The sequence below is a fragment of the Stegodyphus dumicola genome, chromosome 5 (genome assembly GCF_044657685.1).
Source record: "Stegodyphus dumicola isolate Sdum_Otavi_A_Nest chromosome 5, ASM4465768v1".
NCBI classification, from domain to species: Eukaryota; Metazoa; Arthropoda; class Arachnida; order Araneae; family Eresidae; genus Stegodyphus; species Stegodyphus dumicola.
In genome coordinates, this window is record NC_140772.1 from 174,310,275 (window position 1) to 174,327,058 (window position 16,784).

Sequence of the window (16,784 nt, forward strand, 5' to 3'; positions counted from 1 at the left end):
CACTCCTCTCTTGAATCATTTATGCCATAATATTTAATCATATATTTTACTATTTTTTACATATGCTTAGATATATATTTAGATAAGTTTTGTACATTTTATCAAGATGAGTCAAATATTTTATTTTGCATTTAGATTTTAATTAAAATGTTTCAGAATGTCTTGATGTTCTGTATTTATAATTATATTATAGTTAGATACAATTATAGAAACAATCAAAGCAACTGATAAAAAAATATTTTCTTAAGTTAGTCTTAGCAATGTGAAATACCCCCTCTTGCCAGATTGTAGTACTGCAATATAAGTAGTTTGTTATTAAACGTAAGTTCTTTATTTTGCTTCTTCCCCCCCCGCCAACACTTTCTTTCTAATTCGATAGATAGACATCATTTCTTGTTCAGTTACAAAGTTCTGTAACTGGTGCATCAAGTCATTTTCAACAACCTCTCCATTAATATCAGTTACAATATTTTCTCAACTTAGAGCCATACTATAGATTTTGCTGTCTATCAGTTGATTGATGATTGGAGCATTATAAAACTTCTACTATATTACCTTTATTTATTACTATAAAGTCTTTAATCCAGATGTCCATAATCCGGAATGATCTATAATCCAGACCTCAAAGCTAAAAACTTGCTGCGCATGCACTGCATTTACGCATGCGCATAATAGGTTTACGCATGTGCGTTTAATGCATGACGAACGGTATAAGCTAGGCTAAAATTACCTAATTATCTATTTCAGTTAATGTTGCAGATTGCGTTATTCCTCAATCTTCTAATTGGATCCGGCTTATTATTTTTTGCAGACTGTTAGAGCAATTTTATAAAAAGTAAGTTTGAACTTTCGATTATGTCAAAAAGAATTTCCGATTCTGGAGCTGCCAAAGGATCTACACAGCGAAAGCATGTTTCGATGTCCATCAAACAAAAATAGGAATTTCTGCAAAAAGTGGATAAAGGCATGAAGAAAATGACAGAGAGGTTAGTGAAAACGAAACAATTTCGATTAACAAGTTAGTCGGTATTCTCGGCACAGCAATTACAGGACTTGAACAGCGGAACTTTGTAACTGAACAAGAAATTATGTCTGTTTATAGAACTAAAGAGAAAGTATTAGCACATAAAACGAAGCAACTTAAACAACTTACATTGAAAGAAATGTTTAATAAAGTAAACAAATAAATACTATTAAGCTTTTTTTGCGTAATTTTGATAACCTTGAGATCATAATTGCTCTTTATTTCATAAATTACGGCTTCATATTTTTAATTTTATAATTTCTGCATGCCATCTTCCCAGATTTAAAATGATGATCTATAAACCGGAAAAACCCTTAATCCAGAATCGCCGCAGTCCCAACGAGTCCGGATTAAAGACTTTGTACTGTATTTCTTCAAAAATTCCATTAATATGAAAATTTTGCTTTCTGTTTTGTGTCTCTTTCCACATTAATACAATAGTTCATTCAATATGATTTTGCAGCATTTAATAAATATTAAATTTAACAGAAATTTATTACATATAGATATATAATACAGTAACTATTTATTGATCAAGCAATGCGATGGGAAAATACACATTTCATGATATAGAGGTTGTTAGAATTAAGAACTTTTTTAGAAGATATTGATAACCCTAATATTTCACTAACAAAAAGACTGTAGAATAATCTTGCGGAATAGGAAACTCTTCTTTCTACACCGCATACAGCCACAAAAAAGCTACAATCTGAAGAATTAACAGGAAGCGAGAATGAAAGAATGTGATGTTTGTTCTTTCTGAAATGGTGGATTTATGGAGATTTCCAATTATGTTTTTACCACCAATCCTCAAATTCCATATCACAGATTATGTTCTTACTGCATTAATATAAATATTAACAAGACATAGTGCACAATAAAAATTAAGCTTTATTTAGGAACATCGCGCATTCTCCCCGACAGCCTGCCTGTTTCGCTTTGCTCGCTACTCGTAAGAAACTTCTCCTCTAGGGTTGCCACACTTATCGGAGGGCGCAAGGCGCGCTCCTTATCGCCATCACCACAGAGTTTCCCCCCAGTTCCTTTAATGGCTATTCAAAGGAACGACATAGGTTATGAAATTATCTCAGAGTATCCGTACTGTCGGGTATTTTTACATGATTACAAAATTAGAATAGATCAAAATGAAATTCAATATATAACAAGGTATTGACACATATAATAAACATGAAATAACAAGAAATATGTTAAGATATGAATTTTAAAAAAATGTTTTAAATTGTTATGTAAGAAGCAAGTTTCTTAGGGAAGTGAACATGTCTTCCCGATCTAGTGACAGTTTGTGTCTTAGAGAGTTCGTTTGCAGATTTATTCTGCTGAACTGTCTTTAAGTCTTTATTTGTTTTCAGTTCAGGCAAATTAAGAGTCCGAAAGCAAATAGGCTGGTTTCACACGGTCTATAGACACAGTAGATTTCAGACCGTTAACATCAATTGTGAAAGTTTTGTCCGTTCTAGAAAGGACTTTATGCGGACCTGTGTATGGTTGGCACAGAGGTGGCTTTACTCGATCGACACGTAAGTATACATGCGTACACGACTTTAAGGTAGCACTTACGTAACATTTTTCTTGGCAATGTGCAGATGTTGCTATTGGATTCAATTGTTGCATTCTATGCCTAAGATTCGTGATAAATTGTGTGTCATACGGAGATATCTTAGATGACGTTATCATATCACTAGGCAGCTTGAGAGTTGTGCCGTACACCAGTTCAGCACAAGATGACTGTAGATCTTCCTTTACGGCTGTCCGAATACCAAGCATAACAACTGGTAGTGTTTCAGTCCAGTTATTGGTCTCGTGAGCCTTGAGAGAAGATTTTAAATGTCGATGAAATCGTTCAACAATGCCGTTTGACATTGGATGATAGGCTGTTGTTGTGATTCTGTTCGTACCCAAAATGCGCGTGAATTCTGCAAAAAGTGCGGATCTCATTTGAGAACCTTGGTCTGTTGTTATGATCGATGGGCAGCCAAAACGAGATATCCAACAGTTGAAGATGGCTCTGCAAATGGTTTCCGTTTTCATATCCGGGATGGGAATGGCTTCAGGCCATCTGGAGAATCTATCTATTAGAGTCAAAAGGTACACATTGCCTTCTGATGGAGGTAACGGTCCGACGATATCCATATGGATTTCTGAAAAACGTGCATCAGGAAGAGAGAATGTGCCCAGTGGTGCTTTAGTATGCCGAGTAATTTTCGATTTTTGGCAAGATTCACAGGATTTCACCCAATTTTTGATATGACGTTTCATATCGGGCCATACATAACGAGAACAAATAAGCTTCGTAGTAGCTGCAATTCCTGGATGTGACAGATTATGCAGATGATTAAAGATGAGTCTGCGAAAGGAATTCGGAACAAATGGACGAGGAATGTCCGTTGATATGTCACAAAGAATATTACCATCAGAATATTGGCACGGTTTAAATTCCAGTTTCAAAGATGATGTGTTGTTTTTGAGAAGGTCTTGTACCTCCGGATCATGCCGTTGAGCTTCCGAAAATTTTTTAAAATCCAAAAATGGAGATTTTGTTATGGAATCAATTTCGATTCTTGAAAGAGCGTCAGCAACGACGTTTTTTGAACCTTGCACATGCCTAATATCAGTACAGTACTGAGAAATAAAATCTAAATGGCGCAATTGGCGAGGTGAACATTTATGAGGGTTCTGTTTAAAAGCGTATATTAACGGTTTTTGATCCGTATAAATTATAAAATTTCTGCCCTCTAACATGTGTCGGAATTTCTTAATTGCAGAATAAATAGAAAATAATTCCCTATCGTACGCGGACCATTTCTGTTGACTTTTACTGAGTTTCATAGAGAAAAATGCTATAGGTTCCCATGTTTGTTGAGACAACTGCATAAGTGTGCCGCCTATTGCGACGTCTGAGGCATCTACCCAGATGCTTAGCTGAGCTCCGGGAATAGGGTCTCTCAAAAGGGTAGCCTGAGCAATGGCATTTTTGGCAGCAATAAAGGCTTGTTCAGCATTCTCGTTCCAATTTAATTGTGGGGATGAATCCTGAACACGAGAACGAGATTTCTTTTTATTAATATAGCCTTCTAACAATTTTATTAAAGGAGAAAGAATATGTGCTGCTTTAGGTATGAAACATCTGTAAAAGTTAAACATGCCTAAAAATCGGCGAAGCTGAGTGAGAGTGGTAGGTTGAGGAAAATCTAAAATACATTTGACTTTGTCAGGAAGAGGTTCAATTCCGTTTTCACTAAGGTGAAAACCTAAGAAATCAATAGACGTTTGACCAAAGGTGCATTTTGAAACATTTATGCATAGTCCATATTTCTGAAGTTTGGAAAATAAAGCTTTCAAATGCCTGCAATGTTCCTCAGAATCTTTAGAGGCTATGAGCAAGTCATCAACAAAAGCGTAAACGCCTTCTAAATCCCGCGTGACTTCATCTATAAAACGTTGAAAAGTCGCAGATGCATTGCATAAGCCGAATTGCATACGGATACTTTCGAATAAACCGAATGGTGTGCATATGGCGGTTTTGTGGATGTCGGCTGGGTTAATTGGTATTTGATGGTATGCCTTAATCAGGTCGACATGACTAAAAATTTTAGTACCGTGCAATGCAGCAGTAAAATCGGCTAAACATGGAATAGGGTATTTGTCTTTTATTGTTTGAGCGTTCAATGCTCGATAATCTCCTACAGGTCTCCATTCCAGACTTCCCTTTTTTGGAACCATGTGAAGTGGGGATGCATAATTGCTGCTCGAAGGTCTCAAATGCCCCAATTGCATCATAGTTTGAAATTCTTGTTTTGCTATTTTTAAGCGATCTGGAGCTAACCGACGAGGTTTTGCAACCACAGGTGGACCTTTAGTTATGATATAATGAACGGTGTTATTTTTAACAGGTTGGTTAGGATCTGGTAATCTAGTAACTGAAGGAAATTTTTTTAAAATTTTGTGATATGGTGTATCACTAAATACAGTTTTTACTGAATAAATGCTTGCATTTTTCACGCAACCGACGGTTTTAAAATGCGTTTTTAAATCTTTGAGACATTTGTTTCTGAGATCAGGCACCAATTCAAAGAAATGGAGAAAATCTGCTCCAAGAATGGGTGTACTAACATTTGCTATAAGAAAAGTCCATGTAAACTGTCATCTTAATTTGAAATCCAAAGAAAGTGTTTTTTGACCATAAACATGAATAGTAGAAGAATTAGCAGCGAAAAGTGTTTGTTGGGACGAATTCCGTTTTTGAGAATTATTTGCTGGAAGTAAGGACACGTCAGAGCCGGTATCGACCAAGAATGAAAGGTTTGTTCTACGGTCACGAACGAACAGGCGACGTGAAACTTGAGGCAAAGAATAAGTCGCCTCTATTCTTTGCTGGTTTCGTTTCCCTGCCATGAACAAGGTTTTGTACATTTGTCATCTCTACACTTTTTCCCAAAACGTCTATGATACCAGCAAACAGAATAATCTCTCCTTTTGGAATTGCTTCTTTCCTTATTGCGATCTCCGCGATTTGGCGAGCGACCACGAGAAAGAGAAATGCGATCAATACGTTTCTTTAATTTTTCTATTTGTTTAAATAATTTATCCTCAAGAGACTGATCGACTGTGCGAGAAACGGCACAAGTCCCTGGGGTTGGATTTACTTCTAAAATTCTGTCGGCAATTTCTGCAGCTTTATCTACAGTTAAATTGGAAACCGCTGCCAAAATAGACTGAACAGTCGAAGGCAAACGTTGAAGGAATAATTCTAACATTAAGTTATCAGGAACATTTAAAGATTCTGCTCGACGTTTCATATTTCTAAGCAAATCGGAAGGTTTTCGAGAACCTAATTCTTCTCCAGATAATAATTGGCGAATTTCTTGCTGAGAAGATTCTCCTGAACGATTTATTAACTCAGTTTTAAGCTTTGCATATGGATCCATAGGGTCTGGTTTCATAAGTAAATCCCGTACTAGTGATGCGATATCTGGAGGAAGATGAGAAACTACATAATTATATTTAGTAATGGATTCTGTGATAGGTTTGGGGGTGGCAAGAGCAAAAGTACTTTCACACATAATAAACCATAAAGATGGGTCTGATCGGTTATAAACCGGAATTTGGACGGCATGAACATCAGACATTGTGCAAGGTTTTTAAGCCAAAATAAAAGCAAAAATTTAACTAAAGAAAATGAAATTAAATGATAAGTAGAAAACAGAATTATAAAATGATCTATAATTAGTACTCATCTGTGATCCGGAGGACGAAAATCGATGTAATCCATTACTTCTGGTTTGGAGATCTTGAGTGATGGCTTGTAGTCAAAACCGAAAGTGCTTGAGAACTGTTCATACGATTTAACACGGTCCAGGTTACCATTATGGAGATTTCCAATTATGTTTTTACCACCAATCCTCAAATTCCATATCACAGATTATGTTCTTACTGCATTAATATAAATATTAACAAGACATAGTGCACAATAAAAATTAAGCTTTATTTCGGAACATCGCGCATACTCCCCGACAGCCTGCCTGTTTCGCTCTGCTCGCTACTCGTAAGAAACTTCTCCTCTACGGTTGCCACACTTATCGGAGGGCGCAAGGCGCGCTCCTTATCGCCATCACCACAGATTTATTGCAGAAGGCATCATTTCTTCAATGAAGAAAAGAGAAACTAGTTTGCTAGACAATGAGATCTTCAAATCAGGAAAGTCAAACTGCAGACATAACAACTGAGTCTCTGTCATCCTCTTCCAGTGATAAATTAGATTTTGATAAATATTTCGATAATATTGAAAAGGCTAAGGCAAAATGAATGAAATTAAACAATCAAGAGCCTTTAGATATAAAAATGAAAACATACAAATAAGATTTTTAAATGGCTTTTGAAAAAATAGAGAAATATGATTGCTCTTGTAAGACACTTCTTTAGAACTTATAAAAATCTATCCTGAAAAGTTAAAAGAAGTAGCCCTAACAGTATATATAACAGCTCTTCCTCCTACTCAAGTCAATTTGGAAAGACTCTTTTTTGAGCTCTGAAGTTTATCAAATCGGATCTATGGTCCTCTAACAAAGAAGATCTTGCAAAGCTACAGTGTTTTTTTGAAAATACTAATGCCGGCTCTAGTGTAGAATCGGGTGCCCCTTCGATTAGCAACAATTATTTAAAAATTTTGGCGATTTGGTGTACATGGACAAATTTAAGGCAGTGTGCGATCCTAGGATGTTTTTTTTAAGTGAAAACAGATCCACGTGTACATGGACACAGAGTTTGTGCAATTCTTTGACTTCTTATTTTGGTTTTGTGTAGCGGCAATCTTGAAATTGTGCCTTCCTGCCGCCGATCTTGGTATCAAAAAAGAATCCCTAAGAAACAAGGGGGCACCCAATTGTAAACTTTTACCCTAATGCCAGTTTCTTCATTTCATAATAAATGCTAATTAATAAAAATAATTTGCTATGCCATCAATTTTTTTCCTGTAGCATCTACTATGTCATTTATATTAAAAAATAATCCATGATCCATGTGTATATGTTTACATATACAGTCAAAAGTCTTTAATCCGGACTCGCCGGGACTTCGCCGATTCCGAATTATAAATCTGGTAAGATGGCATGCAGAAATTCTACAATTAAAAATATGAAACAGTAATTTATGAAATAAAGAACAATTATGATCTAAAGGGTATCAAAATTTACAAAAAAAAAAGCTTAATATTTATTTGTTTACTTTATTAAACATTTGTTTCAATGCGCACATGCATAAAGCATACATTACGCATAGTCGAAATTAGAAAATTGCAACCAGCAAACTATTTGATGTGTACTCGTGACATTTATAATGACGAGGAATTTGATTTAAATCATATCAAAGACGGATTACATCGAGATGAAATACTATATTTAGTAAGGAATTATAAGCTGAATAAAATAAAAACATCTGCCCTGAAGATAAGGATAGTGCTGACAGATCAACTTCCAGTTCAATGCGGGCCGCAACGTTACCCCCCCCCCCAGAGCAGCGTGAAATTGATAAACAGATTTCAGAATGGTTAGAGAAACAAAGGACACGCCTTTATCCAGCTTTTTGCAGCAATTCCGCTTTTTGTTTGATGGACATCGAAACATACTTTCACTTTGTAGATCCTTTGGCAGCTCCAACATCGGAAATTCTATTCGACATAATCGAAAGTTCAAGCTTACTTTCATAAAATTGCACCAACAGTCTGCAAAAAATAATAAGCCGGATCCAATTCGAAGATTAATTAACAACACAATCTGCAAGATTAACTGAAATAGATAATTAAATAATTTTAGCTTAGCTTATACCGTCCATTATACATTAAACACGCATGGGTAAATGTATTATGCGCATGGGTATTATTAAGCATATGCGCATGGGTAAAAGTATTACACGCATGCGTGAACACATAATGCGTTGACGCATGAGCAGAAAGTTTGTAGCTTTGAGGTCCAGGTTATAGATCATTCCAGATTATGGGTGTCCGGTTAATGACTTTTGACTGTATATGAAGGAGTTGGAGCCTTTAAAATTCGAGTAGTCGGTCATTTCCCCTGCCGACTCTACAGCCCTGTACGTATTACTAGTATTGGTTGATCTTTGGATTATAGTAACTTGGCGATTTCTTGGCGAAAATTTGGCGACCAACTCTGATACAGCAACCCTCTATTTTTTTTTTCCGCCGCCATTTTGTCTTCACGAAGTAAAGACATGTTTCTTTTCTTTTTATTTACTGAACACTTTTTCTAACAATCTACTAGCCAAATTACACTTATACTAAAAATTTTATCTAACAAAACTGCTTAATCATGACAAATATTCACTGCAAAATTGGGAAAAAGTGCACAATCGCAAACTCCTTGCGCATTTTTCACAATAACACATACACATAAACCATGTACACGTCGACTTATTTTTACTTAAAAAAACATCTCTGAATTGCGCAAAAATGGCATTGTGCACACTCTTGACTTTATCCATCTAAACTGCTATTTTCTCATAAATTACAAAAATTTGCATGAAAATGCAGGAACATTTTGTGAATCTTTAAACTCGGTAAAAAGCACATATATGAAATTACCTGATCGCAAAAAATTATATACCCTATCCAAGGATGAACATTTCCATGTATAATATAAAAAAAATATCCAAAAACTTTTACCTCTAAATTATCTATTATATTATAAACATCACCAACGAATTCATACCGCAAACATTACAAATACTTAGTGTCAAACATTTAAATTATTTCCATGCACGTTTACTTCAGCTAAAACGCATACCAAATTCCTACAAACGTAAAATTCACAAAATAACTATCATTTAATTAAAATATCACTAAACCATGTACACGTCGACTTATTTTTACTTAAAGAAACATCTCAGAATTGCACAAAAGTGGCATTGCGCACACTCTTCACTATATCCATGTACACTGCTTTTTTCTCATAAATTAGAAAAATTTCACGAAAATGCATGAAAATACTCAACGTATACTACTCAAACATATTCCAAAATACTACAAACATATAACTCACAAAATCGCGATCATTAAATTAAGATATAATTAAATTAAAAAACACTACTTAAAATATAAATAAGCACATACATTAATTAATAAAAATTAGATTACAATCCTAATTACTTTAAACTAAATCATTGCTAATAACAATTTTCAAATAACACCATTTTAATTTATTTACTCCTTACATTTAGAACAATGCATAAAAATAATATCCTCAAATGATTAAAAATACTAACTTACCTAATCTTCTTCAGAATCTTCATTACGTCGCTGCAGTACCTTTGCTAATTTCTAAATCCTAAATCCAGTAGTCAACTGGAAGTCTATTCACCAAGTAATAAGAAATTAATAAAATTTCACCTATACTCAAACTACTTTCAGCAAACCACGTACCCTTCCTTACACTCCTTTTCACAAAATGTCCATTTTCACCATATTTCTTGCACCGCCATTTAAACTTGCAATATCCTTCCTTTCACACGATCTCAAGTTATTATTATTATCAGATAAACGCATTAAAAATTTAGAATTCACTTTACATAGCGCCATGCAATCCGAAAATTAAATCAACACTATTTCACACAACACAATGAAGCTTTTCCAAATTAACCCCCTTTTCCGATTAAAGAACTGTAATTCGTCCATTAATGTAACGTTTCACACAACACAGAATATAGCTAAATACGAAATTTCCAGATTTCCTCCTTTTTCCGATTAAACAACTATAATTCGTCCATTAATGTCACATGACATATCTCATGATCTCTCATTTCCCTCACACAAAATAATGCGTAATTGGAACTGAGTGCTTTTCACATTATTACCAAAGTCCTAGGTAGTAACCTTTATCACCTCTAAAATGTTGCCAAACTACCAGTTACCATATTCCAAAGATCAGCCCTAGTATTATCACATTATCCACCCAGCCAGTAACATGAATCACGGGTATTATGTTGCTGAAGAAGGCAGGCTAGTGTTTTATGAAAATGTACTTTGTTTAGGAAATCACTAGAGGCTATATGGGGTTCTGGAATTCGAGAGTTATGTCTGTGGTTTCCACTTGTGATTAATGCGTACTTCTTTTTATTGTAACTAATCATAATGCAACTGTGTAGTTTGCCTGTTAATGAAAAAGAAAATCTTGCAATTTTTTTTTTTTTTTTTTTTTTTTTTTCAGAGCTAAGACATTTTGTCTATTATTAATGTAGAAATGCATGCCCTATGAAATTGTATTTTTCCAATGATCGAATAATCCAACCTATTTTGGGAAATTCATTAAGAAAATTGGGTAAAAGCACAGTTTAGGGTACCCCCCTTGGTTTTTTTGGTGGTACATGGATACCGAGTTTGTGCAATTCTTCGACTCATTATTTTGGCTTGCCAAAATAACAAGACAAACAATTGCACAAACTCGGTATCCATGTACACATCAACCTATTTTCACTTTAAAAAAAAAAAATCCATGAATTTTACAAAAATGGCATTGCGCACTCCTTTGACTTTATCCATGTACACGTCAACCTATTTTCACTTAAAAAAATCCCAAAATTGCACAAACTTGCAGTGTGCACTCCCTTTACTTTGTCCATGTACACATCGATATATTTTTACTTAAAAAGCCAAAGAAGCACCCAATACTACGATATAGGCAAACAAAAAATACATAATCTCAATAAAATACATTTTAAACCAAACAACAAAATAACATAAGAAAAAACATGTTATGCATTTAAGCATTACCAAAAGCAAATACAGTCAAAAGTCGTTAATTCGGACACCCATAATTCGGAATGATCTATAATCCGGACATCAAAACTAAAAACTTTCTGCGCATGCGCCGCGTTGACACATGCGCAGAGGCGTTCACGCGTGCGTGTAAGAACTTTTACGACTGCGCATATGAGTGTGCGCAAGTGCAGAATACGTTTTCGTGTGCGCATTTTATGTATAATGAACGTATAAGCTAAAATTATCTAATTATCTATTTCAGTTAATGTTGATGATTGCGTTGTTCCTTAATTTTCGAATTGCATCCGGCTTATTATTTTTTGCAGACTGTAAGAGCAATTTTATAAAAGTAAGCTTAAACTTTCGATTATATCAAATAGAATTTCCGATATATATTTGTTAATATGTAAAGGATCTAAAGCGAAAGTATGTTTTGAAATCCGAAATCTGTTTATCAATTTCAGGCTGCTCGGCGGGGGGAACGCCGCGGTGGGCGCGTAATGAATTGGAAGTTGATCTATCAGCACTATCCTTATCTTCAGCGCAGATGTTTTTATTTTATTTGGCTTATAATTCCTTACCAAATGTAGTATTTCATCTCGATATGCTCCGTCTTTGATATGATTTAAAACAAGTTCCTCGTCATTATAATTCGCTTCCGATAGCAAAGAAAAGTGACAGAGGTTATTGAAAACAAAAAAATTTCGATTGACAAATTAGTCGGTGTTCTTGACACAGCAATTATAGGACTTGAACGGCAGAACTTTGTAACTGAACAAGAAATTATGTCTGTTTAATAGAATTAAAGAGAAAGTATTATCACATGAAACGAAGCAAAACTTAAACAACTTACATTGAAAGAAATGTTTAATAAAGTAAACAAATAAATATTAAGCTTTTTCTTTTTGCAAATTTTGATACCCTTTATATCATAATTGTTCTTTATTTCATAAATTACGGTTTCATATTTTTAATTTTAGAATTTCTGCATGCCATCTTACGAGATTTAAACTGATGATCTATAATCCAGAAAAATCGATAATCCGGAATCGCCGAAGTCCCGACGAGTCCGGATTAACGACTTTTGACTGTATTCATTTACCCTATTTAGAAGTTCCTTCGTCTTTAGTCTGTGGGACACAAAATTCTTTAACAGCATCCAAAAACTTCCTAAAATGCTCTGAACTCGAATCCGTATATGGACGTCGCCACATAAATTCACATATATAAGAGTAAAAAATATCCTGTGTAGTTCCCGACTGTCGATGACACTTTTTTCGAAAATCTCTCTTCACCACACTTCCGTCTTGATGATTTTCGAGTTCGCTTCTTACACCCAGAGCCACGTAAAAATCAAAATATCAATCATATTAAATGACTTTTTTCAAACCAGGTACCCTTTCTGATCGAACGCTTCACATAGTGACCATCTGAACCTTTCTTCCTACAAACCCACTCAAATCCATCTAAATGTTTTTTATGTTCGACTAGACGCATATCCTTCCTATATAAAGGACACGTATAATGGCTACTAAGTAAACCTTCATTTACACACTACTCAATTAACGCTCTTTTCCCCTTTCGCTCCAAATCATACAGAAACTTCAAGTTAATCTTACTATATTCAGCCATTCTACTGTCTAAACAATCAAACCAACACACACCACAAAAACGCTTACAAAACATCCCATGATTCAAAATTTCTCAGAATCATGCACCCGATTACGTCACAATAGGGTTTCCATAACATTCAACCACTCAGGCTAACATAAATGAAACAACAACTTCGCGATAATACAAGGGGTACCTTAAAGTCTACTCTAACTAAAAATTGTCAGGAATGAAATTAAAAAAAAAAAAAAAAAAAAAAACTGTTTTGAAGAGATTTAAAAGCAGATAGTTAAACCATCGACAGTAAAAATGTAAATATTGTCTGAATTGACTTTCATTATTATTGTTAAAGTAATAAAATAGTAATCATTTGAATATGCATTGGTAATACTCATTTGGTTAGCTTTATCTCGTATGTTACACTTTCAAAAAAATCTTGCAGCTCGAGAGTAGTTTATGATTTGTTCTTATGTGATTGTGATTACTGTTTTCGGCTCTAGTGTAGAATTGGATGCCCCTTCAATTAATGACAAATTTTGGCAATGAAACCTCATTTCTGGTTACCATGATAGCTTTAACTTTGTTTTAGCTTCCTGATTTTTTTTAAGTGAAAATAAGTTGATGTGTACATGAACAAAGTTAAGGCAGTGCGTGCAATTCTCTGATCTCTCTACCTAGTTTCTGCAATTCTCCGATTATTTTTTTTTTAAGTGAACATAGATCAATGTGTACATGGACAGAGTTTGTGCAATTCTTTTGATTTCTTATTTTGGTTTTGTGCTAACAGTTCTATGCAGAAAAACAAGAACCTAGTTTAAAATGAATAAGCTTATATTTTATACAACAGATATTAAACTGAGACTATGAAAAGAGAGAACACAAAAAGGTGACATATAATTTTTGTTTATATAACTTTAAAAATACTGTATTACTGAGTTATTTCATAAAATATTTTACACAGTGTATATTAATATGATACTTTCTAGACTTAAAAAAAAAAAAAGTGGCTTACATTAAGGCCTTCCACTTTAGTAAATCAGTCCCTGATTAAGCAGCATGACAAAGCACTAAAGATATAAGGATAGACGGTAAAATTCCTTTTACGTTATTCTTCAGAAGAAAAAATAATCTAAATTTTAATTCAGTAAATTAGTTTCTGTGGCATGTTTCTTTATGATTTTCTAAAAGTTCAATGGAGGAATGTCCTTTTTGACATACATTACAAATATGAATCTTTTCATTTGCATGACAAAGAATATGTTCTGCTAAAGAATTTTCATCATCAAATCCAGTTTTACAGATTTCACAGCTATACCTCTCTTTATTTTTCTTAAAATGTGTTTTATAATGTCTCTTCATTTTTAATTCCGAGATGAATTTTCTATCACATACTTCACAAGTATACGTTTCATTGCTTACATGTACAGAATAGTGCATCTGCAGTCCAACTTTTGTAGTATATTGTTTTGAGCACTTATCACAAGCAAATGGTTTTTCTCCAGTGTGCATGATGAGATGTCTTTTGAGGTTTTGCCTCGTAGCAAATCTTTTACCACATGCATCACATTCATATGGCTTACTTTTACCATGCTTATTACGCTCATGTATGAGTAAAATGTATCTATGATGATATGATTTATGACAAAAACCACAAGTATAAATTATTTCTGAATGATTTTGTTTATGGACACGTAATGATGTTTTTGAAGCATAAATTCTCTTGCAAATTGAACAAACATGAGTTCCAATACCAATATGAGCATCTCTATGGGTTTTTAATATTGCTTTAGAGGTAACAGTTTTATTACAAACATCACATTTATATATTTTACGCCTTATTCGTGAGCTTAAATTTGAAGTAAATTTGTTGTCATCATTTTCTTCTTCCGTAAAAGTGTCCACAACATATGATTTAGTTTCTTGATTTAGTTTAAAACTGTCTTCTGCATTGTTTGGTTTTATATCTAAAGCCTCAGAATCATGTGTGGTAACATTTCCATGCAATATAGAACTTTTAGCTCCTGATACACAAGTTTCAATATTATTACCTGATATTTCAGTTTCTTGACTGTCATTGTTCTGAACATAAACAGTAATAGATTTAACATTGCGTGAAGAAACTGTTTCATTTTTTTCATTATCTGTAGCATCCTTGACCTCAAAAGTATTACTTTTTCCCTCAGATTGAAAAGAGTTTTTAGAATTACTATCATTCATCGGTTGAACTTCAACTCGTTCCACATCATCATTTATATGGGAAACCACGCAGTCAGACACGTCACAGTCATATATCACAATGTTATCACCATAATACACACATACATTATTATTTTCTGAAGAGAAATTGGTAATAGAATTTGTATTATCTGTTTTATTGTTTCCTGAGTTGCTCACTTTTTCTGTGGAATGAGATAATTCTAGTATTGAATTATCTACAGATGTAACATCTGGAAAAGTATTTGCAGACTCTTCAATATTAATTTGGCCTACGTTAGAATCAACAGAATCTGACATGGAAGAAATATCATTATCAAAAATATTTTTATTACATTTTACATGAGACACTATGATATTTTGTGCATCATCAGTAAATTGCACAAGAGACATTTGGTTCATACCTGGATTATTATGATCATCATTTGCACAAGATGTGAACTCATCAATTTTAGGAGTGACTATATTATCCTTTTCACAAGGACGGTGTATTAATAATTCTGCCTCAGAATAAAATTTCTTTCCACAGAGATTGCAAGAAAATGATGAAATAATACTATGCAATACATAATATTCTTCAATATGCTGTAAGTAATGCTGTTGCAATAAATTCTCGTTTACAAAACACTGTTCACAGGCATCACAAATATATTCTCCTTGAGGCTTATGAGACATGTAATGCATCTGTAAATCAATCTTTTGATAAAAACCTAAACTACATATATTGCAAAAATAACGCTTTCCACTCATTTTCAATGCTAAATATCCCTTTTCTACAAGACCAAATTTATGCTCATTGTTTTTATGATCTAACATTTGTTTCTCATCTAAAAATTTTGCTTTGCATACATCACACTCATAGCTTGCATCAATCAAATGAGAGAGATAATGCTGCTCATATTCAAATAAAAGAACAAAAAACTTACTACACATCTCACAACGACGATATATAGTCTCTGTTTTTCGTTTCCTAATTTGATTATTGAAACTGCTTTCTGGATGTTTTCTACGCTCATGAATTTCTAAATTATTCAGAAGCTGAAATCCTGCATTGCAGAAATTACAAAGAAAGCGAGCTACGCCGATATGTTTATTATAGTGCTGTGTGAGACGACACTGTTTGAAGAATACTTTGTTGCAAATGCCACAAACATTAACTCTAATTTTGGGCTTTAACATCATTAAAGGTTTATTGAAAGTCTCGCTATTAAAATAAATTCATTGAAATTATAACTGTAAAGAATTTTTATGACAATTTCAAAATGCAACAGTTCCTACATATACATTCTATATACATTCTTTATAAGACAGACAGACAAAGTAGACAGATGTCTTGTTATGCACCCGCTAAGTCTTTCTGCACCGATGGGCGAAAAATGAAGCATAGATGCGAAGGAAAGGTATATAGAAAGAGGGGCAATTTCGTATTTGAGGAGAGTAAAAAGGAACTTCGTACATCTTGTACGAGTTCAAAAGGCCAGGAAGAAAAGATGGGACAAAATAAAATTTAAAATAAATGGCCCAAAAATAATAGAGGAAAAAAAAAAAGAAAAAGAAAAAGAAAAAAAAAAAGAAAAGGCCTATAGAAAGAAAAGGAAAAGAAGTAGAAAATATCCTAAAATACGATTGTGTCCATGAGTGTAGTTAAAA

The 16,784-nt window shown here is 33.8% G+C and overlaps 1 protein-coding gene across 1 annotated transcript in view; it reads right to left on the reverse strand.

Annotated features, from left to right (window-relative positions):
* Positions 1-16,465, reverse strand: part of LOC118180758 (uncharacterized) — a 29,485-nt gene extending 13,020 nt beyond the window's left edge. Inside the window, exon 1 of the mRNA XM_085817403.1 lies at positions 13,933-16,465. Coding sequence (XP_085673529.1) covers positions 14,070-16,316 — 2,247 coding nt within the window. The 5' untranslated portion in view covers positions 16,317-16,465 and the 3' untranslated portion in view covers positions 13,933-14,069. The remainder of the gene's footprint in view (positions 1-13,932) is intronic.
* Positions 16,466-16,784: the final 319 nt, after the last annotated feature.